Source organism: Mercenaria mercenaria, chromosome 19 (genome assembly GCF_021730395.1).
Source record: "Mercenaria mercenaria strain notata chromosome 19, MADL_Memer_1, whole genome shotgun sequence".
NCBI classification, from domain to species: Eukaryota; Metazoa; Mollusca; class Bivalvia; order Venerida; family Veneridae; genus Mercenaria; species Mercenaria mercenaria.
Window position 1 is genome coordinate 28599821 of NC_069379.1, and position 17485 is coordinate 28617305.

A 17485-nucleotide genomic window follows, 5' to 3' on the forward strand; every position below is an offset into this window, starting at 1 on the left:
AGACGTTTTCGAACCAAACAGAACGTTGTTACTGGCAATAAAAAGCAATAAAAATTCGTTACGAAACAGAATGTTTTTTAATTGTAAAATAACTTTTAGTCGTTAATGCAAATAATTTCATTAGAAAAAGAAACCTAGCAACTTACCTCTATTATAATCTTTTAATTTTATGCCAAATTCATAACAAAGATAAGCCATTAAGTGCTAAACAATATAACTGTTAGGTATTGTTAGTATAAAAACACTAGATTGGAACGAAAATAAATATAACAAAGTACAAAAGTATACGTTTCTTGACAACGGCTGTACCTGCAAAATAAATAAAATCAGTATGTAATAATACTGAAACAATTGCTCAAATCCCGAAGCTAATATAAGTTAAAAAATAAAAACATGTTCATAACATAGGAGTTCTAAAGTTCTCTGAGATTCGCTTTTGAGATAGTACATCTTACTTGGTACCGTCGGATCGGCGGATTAATTATTTCTTACATGCATATGATGGTCTTGCTGCCTCTAGATTTTAGTTAACAGTTGAGAAAACAGAAAACAAAATTATATTCACTCAGGAAAAAAAAACTTCTATCGGCTATGTTATTTTGTTTTTAACACTTACGATTATGTGCGAGCTCTTTCTATTTAAAATACGCCGATAACGTGTCAAAATTTGACATGTGTTCAGACAATTATATGAAAAAATCTTGTGAATGTAATCAACATGTCACAATTTGATACAATGTGTGTGTAAAACATCCCTTCACACAATTGTTTACAATTTGGATATAATTTATTGAAAAAGATATAATCGTCAATGGCAATAAACTAAAATCAAAACATTAAAATTATCGGGCGTAGATAACAAGGCCTGATAAAGATAGACGAGTAAATTGAATAAATGATATACATTGTGTATTTATAATAAATACATTATAGATGATAAATTTAACAATTAAATGCTTCTATATACTGTTAAAAAATTAATGTTAAAATAAAACGTTGACCGCGATGGTCCCTCGCGCGTGAACACTGCGAATCCTCGCGGCCGTCCACCGCGAACCGCTGTGTTCATGACCGCGAGGGCCGACGGGTGTCCGGCCATCGCAACTGAACACCCGAAAAAAAATTTACGCGCGAGGGTCGAAGGGTTTTTGAAGGTGCCGCGCTAGCTGTACTGTACTGAAAAAACATGATTGTAAAATGTTAACTTTATTTTCATCTAAATTTTTACATCAAATTGGAGTTTTCCATTACAGTTTTTTCAAGTTAAGAAGTGACACAACAATGTTTTTCATTTATATTTTCTATTTATAACTCATATTACAAGTAGAAAATTAAATAAGGTACTACATTTTTCTTGCCAATGCTGACTTTGCATAGACATACATGTACAATTAATGGTATAACTTATTTTACCTCGGTATCTTCTAATAAAACTTTTTTCTCTCTCTTCAAATTATCAATGTCCTTTTTCAGTCTGTTCTCAATGGCATTAGATTTCTCCCCTGGACTCATACAGGACTCTAGGTCAGCAATTCGTTTCTGCAATCAGATGTATTAGATGTTTTAGATATCATTTCAAGTAAAAACTAGAGATGCTTTTGAGAAAAGTGCATGTCTCCCACAACTGCCTAATCATCTAAATAGTAAGTCAGTCTTTAGATACTGTTTACATAGAGCACATGTGCATGCGTTTTCTTGTCACCAAAATGTATAGGCGCCGGTTTAGAGGTAAAACTGCGCAAGAAATCTGAGTGTTTTTGGTAAATCAAGGGCCATAATTCCAAAGTGCCTAGGCCAATTTGGCTAGTTATCAAGCTTGGCCGAGCACTTACTGGCAGACACATTTTGCTCAAGTTTGGTGAAGATCAGATGAGAAATGTTCGACTCAGGGTGCGGACAAGCTTTGTGACAGACACACACACAAACAGACTGGAGTAAATCAATATGTCTCCCACACCACTGAAATTATATAAGAGGACACCAATAAAGCATATTCATTCACAATATAGTTAAACTGTTGTCTACCTTACGTGTAATGGTAGACAAGTTACTGTACACTAATTTTTCACTTGGCCCACAGGGATCTAAATTTAAGCTGTGGTTTGTTTAAATTTCATTGGGGATGTATTTCTGAAATAATGGTAGAAAAATTTGAAGAGACAGTTGAGAAATACTATCAGGTCACAGCAGTGATTTTGATGTGATTTTACAGTAAGCAAATATGGCAAAAGATAAATGACCCCTACTTTTCTCTTCATTTTGTTAGTATTATCGCATTTCTTTAAAATGAGGTAAGGATTTGTTCTCTGAAATTTGTCTAGTTTTGTGTCGCAGCTCTGTAAAAATTGTCACTTTTGTATTAAATATATATGGAATACTAGTTAGGCATGACTGACTTTAAGCGGCATGTGATAACTGCAAGAAATATCCAGATTTTTCACCCACTGGGATCATGTTGTCCATTCAATGTTTCTAAGGAATTGGTGCTAGGGTATTTGATGAGTGTTATGCATTTCATTACCTCGCTTGAAAAAAAATAAAAATACTATTTACCTTTTGTTCCTGAGTGAGTAACTCGGCACGTTCACATCGCTGTCGGAACTCCATCATATCTTTCTTTACTTTTCTCATTTCTTCCTTCAGTTCAGAGACCTCCCCTCTCTTCTGTTTGTTACTGACCAGACATCTCTCCAGTTCCACCTTCAAACTTGTAACAATATCACTGGATGACACTGCACTTCTGAAATAACAGAAATAGAAATTACTTAATGTACTGGTCCCATATCGTGCATTGTTTAACTGCCGTTTGATTCCATTTAACGATTTTATCTGTATGTTATTTCGGCATTTTCCAGCTTTTAGGGAAAGCCATGCATGTTACGCTTCATCCGAAAGAATGCAGTATTTCCGAACAAGACTACATAATCAAACGGAGATTGCCGAGTGTCATTTCAACTCAACTACCTTAAGGCTGAAAATTCTAACTTAAGCAACATTTATACCCAATCAAATGCATTTACAAGAATTATGCGGGTGCCCTGTATAGAGTATGCAATAACTCAATGTAAGAATTAACGCATACTTCTCCACATGGAACTGAAGACCTTTTTCATACAAATGGATTTACATCAATGCCACCAGTCTGATAAGTGGTAAACAGAGACTCATAAGTGCATAATATATTAAAATATAGCTCTCCCAAGATGCTGCAATACAGAATATATAAGAATACACCTCATGCTTCTCTTCTGTTAAGTATATAGCAAGCCTATGAAGTAATTTTAAGTCAATGAGTTGTTCACAATTTCAGCTACAACTTACTGAGATCTTCCAACAGTAGGTGTGCCTTGTGGGGTATCGTAATCCAGTGTTTTACGTATTCCCAGATCTACCATGGAATCATTCTGGTCGACAAAGTTGGATGCCGAGGAAGACTGTCCTGCTACAGACGACACTCCGAGATGTGAGGCTGATTCAAGCATCTGTACCTGTTCCTTCAGATCCTGAATCTCTTCCTGATCAAATAATACAACAAATATATATAAGGCCATTTCAACACCCATGAGGGTTGGGTGAGGGCTTAACAAGCTTGTAATGGGATCCCAATACAAATGTGATGTTTTTAACCTTTAGTCTGCTAAATTGCTAAAATGAACTGGTCCATCATTTAATTTGGGCAATGCCATTTTATTATTCGAAGTGGAGTTCACTGAAAATTTACTGACTGAATAGCAAACAGTGCAGACAATGATCAGCCTGTATGGATGTACAGGCTAATCTTGGTCTGCAGTCTAGTCGCAAAGAAAGAATCACTTGACGCAAGCAGGCTAAAGGTTAATATTATTTATTTAAAAGATTGTTAACAAGTGACAATGTCAAACACTTAGCTGGCATATCTATAAAGGCATGCAAAGTTAGCTCAGTAGGTAGAGTAAGACTATAAATAAACAGGTAGCAATTTAAGATCTTGAAGTACATGTATACTGTGGCAACTTGGAAGAAGACAGTAATGCCTGGTCATACATCCACAACCATCAAGTCATTTGGAGTAGTTGTCTGTTACTTTTAGAGAACCTGTATTGTACAGAATTCAGTAACAATATTTAGGCTAACTGACTGCCACAGCATTCCTGAAATGCTGATGAAAAACAACATTAAGCCCATTAAACTAACTTACCTGTAAACTTGAGCACATTTCATCAGAGATAGACCTAGAGGCGAGTGCTTGCTGTAGATGAATTTTCATCTGACTCATCTCCTGTGACGATGCTGCAAATAAATGTTTACTTTATTACATTAGAGACAAATTCATAAAGATGTAAATTAAGTCTTTATTAGGGAAGGAGGACATAATAAATGTACATGTATAGACTTTAGGTCTTTACAATCAAACTCTTCATCTCTAGATTAGATGTTAGAATTAGTAAATCTGTGCAAAGTTAGATTAAATTGTGCCATTTTAAATCTAAACCATGACACCATATAAATCAACTGAAGTTTTCATTGTAATTTCTACATTTGAAAATATTTCTAGTCTTCTTACTGTAGGTACTAGACCTTGTACACCATGAAACATGATCGTGAAAATTACAAATAAAGAATGTTTAGTATAACATTCTAAACCATACTCTCTTGACAGTATAAACTTACAAGCCTCAAGAAGGTTCCTACACCGTTTCTGACTTTCCTCGAGACTCTGTGTCAGTCTATTTATAGTCTCTGCACGTGAAATCTGTGCTGTCTCCGACATCTTTATACTGTCTGTCAATTTCTGCTTCAATATCGAGATCTCTTCATTCTGTTCATAAAAGAAGTATCAAACTGATAAAGTTTCTGTTTGTTGTGATGGATTTTAACTCTTAGACTGCCGGAGTCAAGTGATTCTGCATTTGCGACCAGTGCAAACAAAGATCAGCCTGCACATCCGTGCAGTCTGATCATGGCCTGCACTGTTCGCCATTCAGTCAGTATCTTTTTGGTAAGCACACCTTTTAACAGTTAATGGTACTGTCCAAATTGAAAGATGGACAAGTTCATTATAGAAATTTAGCAAGGTAAGAGTTAAGTCCCACTGACACAACCTAGGTCACAGGTGACTTTCACACTTCTACTGGTAAAGAAACTTCTCTGGGCTTTTTTCCAAGCACAGGTTAGCACCCGAGACGATTCATGAACACTTAGTAGGCCAGTTGGATGACATTCTATAATTCTACTTGAAACCATAGCGATGTTGGATGACATCAAGTGACTGGAAGTCAGTGACCTTAACAACATGGTTATGATGTCTAGATAAACTACCAAAAAATGAAAATAAATAAACATATTCTGTACAAATAGTAAGCATTAGCCATATGGTATACCTTATTTGCCAAGTCTGGTAGAAATCGACAATACACCACTTAGTGGGCATGCTTTTTTCTAATGAAAGAACAATTTCAAACATGATGGTCACCAAACACCATAAAATATGTCATTTAAATAACAAATAATGAAGCCCCACCTTGTCAACGACAGTTTGTTTCAGTTTTTCGTTGTTTTCCTGCAGGTGTTTAATTTCAGTCTCGTATTTCTTCTGTAACCCTCCAACCACTGCCTCATGATCGTGTCGAGCCCTTGTCAGAGTATCAGAGGACCCAAGTTCTTCTAAATGCTGATGTAATGTTTCAATGGTGGACTCTGCCGTCTGCAGTTTCTTTATCAACTGAAATTCACAAAAAGGGCAAAATTAAGCATTCTTTCTTTCTTAAATAACATACAGACATAAATTTACTCATATCAGTTTAATCACAGGGTTATTTTCAATACCTTAACAGATACTATTTAAATGTGTTTGCATTTAATGAAAGTGGCATAAGGTAAAATCAGAATTCCTTTGGTCAAATTGCATGGACAAGATTGCTAAACCCATGAGTAGGTAATCATCTTTGAATCTATCAGACTGGCAAAGCACAAAGTGACATTATCATCTCAAAGTGCTTGTTAAACGTTTTGCTATTTCTATATCTGGAAAAAAACATTATTTTGAAATTAATTCTTAAATGCCAAAGAGATGGAACTCTTTCAATTCACTATCTTGTTTCTCAGACTTTTAAGTCACACAAAATATAGGGGTCAAATGGCAATTTCCAAGCTATAAATGATAGAGGAAGACCCCTGGTGCTCTTCAGACATTATTTTGACAAAGGCCTACACCTGAGTGCAACCAAATGCCTTTCACAATCCAGTCAAATGACTTCCTAACCTCACAAGATAGAATTCCACACACCTTCTAAGGTTTTTGAACCCAAACTGGCGCAAGGCCAAGTAATCTGAAGTCAGAAGGTCTGACCGTTTGGCCACAAAGGCATGCTGTTAACTTATTATTCTTCAAACAGAATATGCAACATTACAAATGAATAAATAATTTACCTCTTCTTTTGCTTTCTTCAAACCTTCAATCTGTGATTCAGAGGCATGAACTCGGCCAACCAACTGGGCGTTCTCATTTTTCGACTCTTGTAACAGTGACTGTACACTGTCTAAACTTTTGGTAGAGCCCTCTTTCTCTCCTGTGAAAGGTAAATGAAGTTACTGTGTCAATATAATAAAGACTCAAACTGTCATGTATGGAAACCAGACCTTTACCTAGTCTGTTCAAAGACTTTGGACCGACCACATTTTCAAAATGTTCATTTCAATCGAATTGTGCACAGAATGTTTCATGGCACTGAAAAATGATGAAGTGAAAGTAAGTGTTAGCTATTGGTTAAAAGGCATTGCCAATAAGATAGTTGAATTTCTCCCTTATTTCAAACGCATTCAAACGGTCCACTCCCTTCGGCACAATGCTAAGATTATCTATTTAGATACCTTGCAAAATTATTATTTCAGTAAATTGTATAACAGATAACTTTCACAGTGATATTACATTTTATGGAATTTTGAGAGAATTTGTTTTTTTTTGTCCTAAAATGTGAAAATGAGTCACTTGAAAAACACTCATAGTTTTGTCTAAATAAATCTATCAGTCTTGTTATTGCTGAATACCCTTCTTCACTACAATGTGAACTTGTTAATTTTCTTGGCATGTAAATATATACATGTACATGGAAATGTGAAATCATTAAATTTTCATGGAATGTAAAATCATTAATATTCATGGAATGTGAAATTGTTAATATTCATGAAACTTCATCAATCAACAAAAGTATATGTAAACAAAAGACTACATATATATATAATTTGAAACCCACATGTGTGTGTGTTTGGGTTTAACGTCTTTTTCAACAATTTTTCAGTCATATAAACGACGGTGTCTACTTGTAGCAGTGAGCACAATGCCCAACTTTATAGTGCTGCCTCACTGGAATATCACGCCGAAACAGATATTTAAAGAAGTCTATTCCATGAAATTTAATCAAATTATTAGAAACTGTGTTGCAATAGGAAGACTTTAGTCTAATTACTAAATTTCATATTATTTCATGAAATGCATACCTAGCTTTCTGTGTCTGAACCTTTCCATGAATTTTAGTATTCAACAAATTTCTACTTCATTTAACTCTATGCCATAAACATTCATAAAAATAGCTCAAATTTAAATTATAATTTGTCCTACAAATGATTTTATTTGTTACAAATATATGGTATTCTTTTGTAAACAATCAGTGTTACTAACATATTGAATTCAAAGTCATCAATACTTTATTCATCATAGTCCATTCTATAATTTGTTTACAAAATCATTATTTGGAACCATTAAATATTTCATTAAATATGAAATGATGTTTTGATGCCAATACTATGTTCAAGCACTGTGATCAATAATTGCTTTTCATACTAAAATTATTTATGCTTGGCACATTATTCAATTTTCATTCACATTCAATTTCAGAAAGTAATTAAACATAGATTAGACACGCACATCACTCACCCCCCACCCCCACACCCCACACAGTATGTCAGAAATCATTCATCCTCTGCCTCAGATTCATGTGGGGAAGTTGTCATTTATTTGCATACAAATTAGTACTGTCACATCATTAACATTTGTAGGGACTAATTTTCATGGAATTCGTGGTTGTGTTAACCATTACTACGCTAAATTTCTATGATGAACTTGTTTTCTATCTTTCAATTTGGACAGTACCATTAACTTGTAAATGGGGTGCATACCAAAAATAAATACTAACTGAATGGCGAACAGTGCCGACCATGATCAGACTGATCTTGATCTACACTGGTCGCAAAGGCAGAGTCAATCGATTCTAGCATGTTAAGAGTTAATCCACGAAATGATATAATAACAAATGAATCAACTGCCCATTTAATAGTATGCTTTCTTCAAAAGTTGAAATCAATGATCAATGTCCCCGTGGAAGAGCTGTCTTAACCAAAACCAACAAATTTCACACCCATGAGATTAAATGTTTCAAAGTATAGTGGATCTGTGCCTCTTTTGTGTTGAATTAGATGTGTGTTCATAGGACACTGGTGCCCCCACTCCTGTCACTGTATGCATATTTTTGATTAAGTCAAGGGCCATAACTCTGGATTGGCTGTGTGAAATCCCAGACCTATAACACCAAGCGCCCAACTTCACATGCTGAATAATAATCTTATGAGGTTTGATGACTCTAGGTCAAATATTATTTGAGGTATGCATTACACGAATTCAGACCAGTAGAGAAGAACAAACCTAAGTGCCCCTACAAAAAATGGAGCAAAACTCTGATATCAAACCAACAAAATGAACTATGGAACAAACAAATGCTGAAAACAAAATAAGATTTTTTTTTTTTTTACATTATTAACCTATATCTCAATATTCACAAATTTCCGATATCTGACCGATAATATACCATCACTCAACACAAAGCAAAAATATAACAATGATCTATATGACTGAGTTAATATAGGTTATCAGATAATCAATTAAAAAATTTCAACAAATAATCCATAGGCAGACTTCAAACATACAATAAGCATGTAATCTTAGAAGCTGCTTGTATACTAAAAAGGTTTATGCCTTAATCAAATCAACATAACCAAAGATATAAAAATAGATCAGATTTAAGGACTGATATATTTAATATATATGTATCTCTTGAAATTCTTCTATATTTTATTTTCTTAAATTACATACAAAATTTTTTTAATTACTGTATATTTCATGCTTATAACCTATCAAAACTAATAGTCAGTGGTGCAGTGGTTAGCAGATTTAGCTACAATGTTCAGGCCCCTGTGACCTTGACCTTTAATAGAGTGACCCTAAAATCGATAGGAGTCATCTCCTCTGCATGATCAATCATCCTATGAAGTTTCAACATTCTGGGTCATGTGGTTCTCAAGTTACAAACTGTTTTCCATGTTCAGGCCTTTAACAGAATGACCCAAAATTCAATAGGGGTCATCTACTCAGCCTGTCCAATCATCCTATGAAATTTCAACATTCTTGGTCAAGTCATTCTCAAGTTACTGATAGGAATTTTTCATGTTCAGGCCCTATGACCTAGACCTTTCACAGAGTGACCCCAAGATTAAAAGGGGTCATCTACTCTGCATAACCAATTATAGCAGTTCTCAAGTTACTGACTGGAAATGGTTTTCCATGTTCAGGCCCCTGTGACCTTGACCTTTAACGCAGTGACCCCAAAATCAATAGGGGTCATCTAGTCTGCATGATCAATCATCCTATGAAGTTTTATCATTCTGGGTTAAGTGGTTGACAAGTTACTGATCGGAAATGGTTTTCCATGTTCAGGTCCCAGCTACCTTAACCTTTGATGGAGTTACCCCAAAAGCAATAGGGGTCTTCTACTCCATAAGCCCTGCCACCCTATGAAGTTTGAAGATTCTCGGTCAAATGGTTCTCCAGTTATTGATCGGAAATGAAGTGTGATGTACGGAAGGACGGATGGATGGACAGGGCAAAAACAATATGCCTCCCCCAGTTGGGATAAGACATAATTCAGTGCTGGGTAATGTACTTAATTTGGTACTATTCCGAACAGTATCAGTCAGGACTGGATGCTAGGGAGGTTAATATAATATATAACACCTGCTGTAAGCTAGGTTGGAAATAAGTTGTTCCGTCATTTTCATGTGGGGACTTTCGTATTGTTCGTGATGTTTCGCAGAAAAAAATATGTAAATATTTGTTAAAACCAATGAAAAGGTATGCAAAAAATCTCCTAAAAAGTGTGCATACCCAATTCTTTTTGCTCCTAATTTGTTAGATCAATAAAATGAGCTGACCTTACATTTTTGTACAGGTCTACCTGATCTTAAATCCTCTTAAGCAAATATTTACCCAACCTGTTTAAATCAATAAAAGAGATTAAAATAACTTATATACATTAAAATAATCCTTTTAATACAGTAAAAGTGACAGACATAATTAGAGATTTTGTTAATTGCCTGTAAAATTGACCGAAACATTCCCAGTCTGAAACAAATTTTAATGGGTAATGCACTTAATTCTTATTTAAATCTAAATTCATGGAAAGTAAGAAAAATCTTAGACCACCCTTCCATACCCTTTCTTTGTAAGAATTAAATTACTTAACTTTACTTCAAAGAGCTACTTTATGATACAATTTTGAGAAATGCATGAATTCATAACTTTTTAAAAGCTTTTCTTTTTTAAGAGATTAAATTTGTTCTTTTTCTACTACCAATTTAAAACACTTCCACTTACATCGTATCTATGAATTTTTTTTCAACATCTTTCGCCACTCATGTTTTCATTCTAAATAATCAACCTAGAAGTTTGTTTGTTTGTTTGTTTGCTTGTTTTGGACTTATTGCCATTTTTCAATAGTATTTCACTTATTATATATAATAAGTAAGGGTGAGAAGTTCCTCAATTCTGTTCCAGTACTAACCTGTTCTCTGCAAATAACTGCCAACTTCCCCACATCAATCAGAGGTGAAGGACAAAGTCTTTTTATCAATTTCAACCGAGAACACAGGCCTCATCAAGGAATCTGCACCCTCCCTTTTGAGTTACGTGGACGGATACACTCAAATTTATTAACACTTACAAGTTATCACTTATTCTCATTTTCTTTTCAGCACTCCTAAAATAACAACTTTCAACCAGCATTCATCAATATTCGAATTTTTACAGCATATAGAAACACTAAAATTTCAAACATTTTCTTCCGAAACGATTAACTGTAAGCAAAGTTTCAAACAATGAATTTGTTTTTGATTCAATGTTTTAATATTCTGAAAACTTCTTTGTAATTTTTCTCTTTACCTTTTGAAACTGACAGTTGATGTTTGAGAATTCGGATTTCTCGGCCAGATTCGCTCTTTACCACCTCAATTTCATTTGTAAGTTCTTCTATCCTCCTCCCCCGGGCCTTATACAATATCTGGAGCTGTGCTAGTTGTTGATTCTCCCCACTGCCAACTGTAAAACAATCATTTTTGTTTTGTATTAATTTTATCATTTTTGTTTTAAGTGAAACAGGTGCAACACTTCCTCTGGGCATTAATTCAAGCATGGGGCAGCACCTACTACAGACCTGGACCCACAACAGTGAGGGGCAGGTAATTAAAAGTTTAGACAGCACTGAAACAATAATATAATGTCACAAAAGAAATGCTGTAATAATATATGCAATAACGAAATTTACCAAACAGCCAATCAAAGTTACCATTTTTTTTGTCTATCAAGTCAATTGGTATTGAGGCTTTCGTCATAACAAATATTGGACACATTATTTTGTGAATTATCTTAAAACCAAACATTTTTCTCTGTTTGAGCTTTTCTGGAAAGTATAATTTGTGAAAACATACCTTGCTCCATAAATTCCGCCTCCATATTTTTGTCAGCTTTCCCTTCTTTCTCCCTTTGTGAAATTTCTTCTCTTTTTCGTTCATGCTCTTTTTCATACCTAACTTTGTAATTATCAGCATATGCTTCTGTATTCTCTTTCTGTGGAATATTTTCTTTTTCTCTATTTCTTGTCATTTCACTTTTTTGTTTATCTTGGGCATCATTAGAAATATTTTGGAACCTGTAAGTCACTTGGGGTAATTTTCTTCCATTGCTAGAACTAGACTGCGTACTTGTATTCCCAGTTTTTGAATGATGATTTTTAACATGTTCATTTTTATCTGTTACATGTGAATGGAATCCATGATCCTGACTAGCTCCCTGAACATTATATTCATGTCCTTGACCTTGAGGCAACATTTGGTTACCTTGGAAACCATGATCTACATGACCCCCATTGTATCCGTGGTGATAATAGTGCATATTACCTCCTTGGTGAGCGTTGCCCCCTTCTGTTTCCTCGCGTTCACCTATAGTATGATATGGTCGATCCCGATAAATGTTTCTAAAATGATGATGAGCCGGAGGATAATGTCCTTCGTAACCATGGTGATACACTGGCTGACCTTGATCATGATGATAATAATGACCTTGACCTCCATGACCTTGGTCATATGGATGTTCTGCTGCATGATAATGTTGATGACCTTGATGACCCTGAATATTTGAATCATGACCGACAGGTGCATGATGGGTAAACAAATGTTCCTGGGATTGGTATACCTCTTTAAACTTTGCGAAATCTTCAACACTTTGTCTAAGAATATTTTCCCTTTCGGTCGTATTATTATGATGATGTGTTTGATGATCTTCTATTAACCCATGACCTTGAGCTGCATCTTGATGACCTTGAGCTGCACCTTGATGACCTTGACCTGATGGAAGCGGATAAACATTTCCGTGAAAATCAGCATTTTGGTTATCCTCGGCATTACTATGATAATCACTATCCAGATGATCGCGACTGCCATGTACACTAGCGTTACTATTAATATCCCGATCTAATCCGTTTTGATTGGTTGGAAAATTTGGCAAGCTTTCAACACTTGCCCGTAAAAGGTCAAACTGACCTCTGGGTATTTCCTGAGTCCTTGACATTGGTTCGAACTGTGCGTACCTTGGCTGGGGGACATGATTTGGGTTACCCTGTCTGAACTGAGGACCAGCATTGTGGTTAAACTTTCTCCATTCTGCTGTTTCTTCAGGCTGCTCAGTTATCCTGAAATTCATCAACGAAAAATGCATTCTCAGTATTAACTTTTCGTATTCTTACCACTGGTTTAAGTGATTTCACAACTGACTTTTACTCATTTTAAAAGGCTAATGAATTATTCTAGCACAATACAGAACTCAAATCACAATGGAAAGTCATAAAACATGTATTACACGTACTGAAAGAATGCAAACTTCAAAACTACTGGGATCTAAAGTGACTTTCATTACAACTTACTTACTCAGGGAATCATGTACAATACTTGCCAAACTGAAGTACCAGGAACATAAATTCCCTCCAAGCCTTTACCAGGGAAAAAAGTTCCATCCAAGCTTTAATTAATTCCAAAGATAACAGAAAACAGCAAATCCTAAGTACTGTATCACCTATAAAAGAACTCACTTATTTTCCTCTGAAATCATTCGTCCAAGACTATCATTGCTATGCCGACGCACCAAACTGACGTTACGCGAGTCAGTTCCATCGTCAGACGTTATTGAGAGAATATCATCATCATCTATGAGATCGTCGAAAGCATTCGTCAGTAATGCACGTAACTGAAAATACAAATCATAAGTCTTATTAATACTTCACTGATCAACTCAACAACAGCTCTACCTTCAATAATGTACATGACTTGTACATAATATCATTTTTTTTTCAAATCTCAATATTTTCAGCAAAATCTGCTGTGATCATGTCGATAAGCTGCTCCAGGATGTTTTTTTACATAATTTTATTCTAGATGTACCAGTCAGGGGTGCTTCTTAAATACATGTCTTTTAGATTAACTTGCACAAATAATTTTTAATCTGAGGTACTTTTAAAAACAGTTATATTTGTAAATCGGGTCGAAATATTGTCAGTTTCAATCTATTACTGTACTAGCAAATTTTGCAGTATATTATCAACCTCTGAGTAAAGACCATCAGTTCTGCAATTGACTACCACTGCATCATAAGTACATGTACAAACACATCACAAACAGTCAGGGGTGTAACTGTTTTAAGTTATGTAACCTATTTCAGTTACTTTTTCAAGTATTCTATAACCTGTATTAGTTATAAAATAAGGATAACCCAGGTAAGTTATTCAAAAAAAGCCTTTTTACTGTTCTCACAAAGTGACCATCAAAGTGTAATTAGTAGCAAATTGTGGCTAATCAATTTCTCGTTTAGTCTGATCATGACCTGATGAGCATAATGGGATGTTAAGAGTTTTATAGCTTAAAAACCATTTGCGTAAGACTTTATCAGCCTTGCGTAAAAAGAATTACTGCATAGCTGGAAAGATAAAAGGGCAAGGATTCAGGAAATTATTGCATTGGTCACATTCAAAATGAGGAATTGACACAGGAGGGCTTTGTAATATTTTATGATAACTGAAACAAGTTATGAAAGTAAATGCAATAACTCAAATGGGTTATAAATTATTATAACTTGAAACAGTTACACCCCTGACTGACAAAAGGCTAGCATTGTACAACGTATTGTACCCCACTATCATACCATTCTACATGTTCTACCATTTCTCACATAACAACATGGATGTCTTCCAGTTATTCTCATTCATTTTAGCAACAGAACAGTTAAAAGAATACTTAACTTTCTTTCATCTTCAGATATTTTATGAGTAATTCCATAAAACAACACATGGTACTCCAGCTCAGACATTGCCATGTTAAACGATTTAATAAATATATTTAAATGATCCAAAGCACAATCTGTCGTGTATCCATGTTCTATTTATACAAACATTTAACTTAGAGAAACCTGCAACAACACTGTTTTAATTTGTTTAAAGATGGAATATAATTCAGTAATGGGCTAAACATTGTTGGAGAGTCTTCAAATTTTTATTACCTTCTTCAAATACAGGACAAAAAAAAACACCTAGTTTCTTGGTCCTACACAAACTGTCTTTAAAGTGTTTCTCAGACTTTACTCAAACAAAAATGACTGAAAACACTGAGATTCAAAATTGTTAGAAAATAGCACTGTATGAGTAATTTAGATTAAAATTCTAACACTTAACCAAAGAACTTTCTGTTATGACAATTAAAGAATTCCTAAAAAATTATCTATACCTTAACAAATTTTAATTAAATACAAGGTACGTCGTACGTCGAAAAAAAAAATAAATGTTTAACATTAGGTATATGGGCATTTTCTCCAACAATTTAGGGGCCCAGCCCGAAGTCTAGGGGCCATGGGCTACAGGGCCGCTTCTAATTTATATCCCTGTTTCACGTAATGTTTTCTCATATTATTCATTCAAGGAAGTGTAAGAGTAGGATACATTTAGCTCATACAAAATAGGAAAAGAAGAATATTTACTGATGGCCTTAAGTATGGAGAAAGACAAGCAAAATAGTTCAAACAGAATTTAAAATGCCAATTAGAAAATATCCATTCAATGAATAGGTAAAACAAACAAAACTGACAAATTACATCTTTAATAGTGTTAAATATTTAACATGAACAAAGAATAATGTTCTTAACCAAAAAAATTGATAATGACAGATTTCTCATTTATTGAGTATTGACTGAACACTTGAAACTGCCAGTAGAATGATTAAGTGGTTTGTGAAGACACTTCAACTGATACAGGCATAAAATAATGTTTCAGTTTAATTAAAGAATTTAAATTTGTTTGCCCCCCTCTCCACCCCTCCACTGTATTGTCAGCCGTAGATGTAGACTAACTATTGTAGAACCGGGAGTGCAGCGTCATTTTGGCACCTTGTTAGCCTTTCACAGTTAAGACTTCAACATCCTGCAAGCTTTTATCTCTTAGATTAACCTGCTTTTGAGTTAATAATGTATCCTTTGTTTCTTTCTTAGCACCTTTTCAAATTTACGAGATACATGTATTTTGACTGAGTAGCAACAAAAACTAAACATACCTCATTTTGTTGTTGCTCCTCCTCTTTCCGGTACTCGTCCTCTTGCTGGTTCTGTAACGCGGCCGCATCAAAGTTTATGCTGTTTCCTGTATTTCCTCCTATACTCACGTTACTCATCTTCTACAAGTACATGCGTACTTAATATTAGAACGTCTCCGACTTTCTAGACAAGTATGTCTGCACTAATCATGCATATAAGTCTCTATTTTATAAGAGTAACTAAACACTAATGCTGATCAGTGATGGAAAATAATCTTCACATAATCCTTAATGCTTCTGCTTCGCCACTGATGATGAAATTTTGTTCGCAAGTGACAAGTTATTTACAATTATTCAGCTTTCCGAATAAATAATCCTGTATCTACAAATAATTTACACTGTATGTACACGTTTCCAATTCTTGTCTAGGCTGTTTAAATTGTGAGTGTCTCACTGAATACCTCTCTGAAAATATAAAGACAAAAATGTTAAAATTTACATAAATTTAGAAGAATCTAGTTTTTTTAGTGGTCCACTTCAGGTTGTGAATCTGAAATCTCCACATTGTAAATTCAGCATTCTTTTATCATAATTTAATACTTTCTTTTTCTCTATTTCTTGTCATTTCACTTCTTTGTTTATCTTGGGCATCATTTGAAATATTCTGGAACCTGTAAGTCACTTTTCTGTATAAATCGGGAATACCAAAATTTAAATAGCATATGGAGACTGCGTAAATTTGCGGACTGCTATTACAGGTTCACAACAATTAATAGACTGGTAATAACAGTTTGCTAATATATTACTACCAGAGACTTGAAGTAACAGTTTTTTTATATTTATTTATAATGCTATTTGTTGTGATGCTGTTTAAGATATCTATTTCTAAGTATATTGATTTAATATCTTAAGGAAGTGTCAAAGGGTACGGATCCATACCTCTAGAATTTGATTCTTGAGGTAAGATCCGTACCTCTAGACAAGCCTGTTAGGGGTTTTCTAGGGGTATGGACTTCCTTTTTATAAAGATTTAGGGTTATTTACATCTTAAATTTTGTTGAAAATGAAATAAAAAATAAGACTTAACCATACAGTATTCACTTAAAACACTGATCTAAATGGTTTACAGATACCAGCGTTCACCCGATTGTTTACCTTTTCTTTCAAAATCTAACTAACCACGGAACTCTAAATGAATACACTGTTCCTTGACGATTAGTTTATGAATTGTAATATCGGCACGGACCTAATTGTTTAATAATCTATTTATCGATATTAGTAAAAGAAACTGTTTGTGAAAACATCCTTTGTATCTCGTAATGGCTACCAAATATATGGAAAACATATATACCCTCAGGGTTAATTATCATTTAAAAATAGTGTTTTCTTCTTTTTTTTTCACCATATAATTTAACGTTCTTTTGTTTAATCTTTTTCTGCCAATTCGAATCCTCGTGATTTATTTGAAATTCCTCGGTTATTTACGTTTTTGAAAGAAAATCTATCTATCTTCCATTAAATGTCAAACCTCTCGCGTAGATGTAGACATTTGGCGCGT

General features: G+C 34.4%; 1 protein-coding gene across 3 annotated transcripts in view; it reads right to left on the bottom strand.

The window, feature by feature from the left end:
• The window catches only part of LOC123542644 (trichohyalin-like), a 67466-nt gene that overhangs the window by 44382 nt on the left and 5599 nt on the right, over positions 1 to 17485 (bottom strand). For all 3 annotated transcript variants that reach the window (XM_053531120.1, XM_053531121.1, XM_045328579.2), the window contains exons 2-12: positions 15949 to 16392; positions 13446 to 13600; positions 11791 to 13049; positions 11246 to 11401; positions 6409 to 6548; positions 5501 to 5701; positions 4651 to 4798; positions 4178 to 4269; positions 3322 to 3515; positions 2554 to 2740; positions 1414 to 1539 (exon numbers count right to left, since the gene is read on the bottom strand). In XM_053531120.1, the coding sequence (XP_053387095.1) occupies positions 1414 to 1539; positions 2554 to 2740; positions 3322 to 3515; positions 4178 to 4269; positions 4651 to 4798; positions 5501 to 5701; positions 6409 to 6548; positions 11246 to 11401; positions 11791 to 13049; positions 13446 to 13600; positions 15949 to 16065 (2775 nt within the window). In that variant the 5' untranslated portion in view covers positions 16066 to 16392. The remainder of the gene's footprint in view (positions 1 to 1413; positions 1540 to 2553; positions 2741 to 3321; positions 3516 to 4177; positions 4270 to 4650; positions 4799 to 5500; positions 5702 to 6408; positions 6549 to 11245; positions 11402 to 11790; positions 13050 to 13445; positions 13601 to 15948; positions 16393 to 17485) is intronic.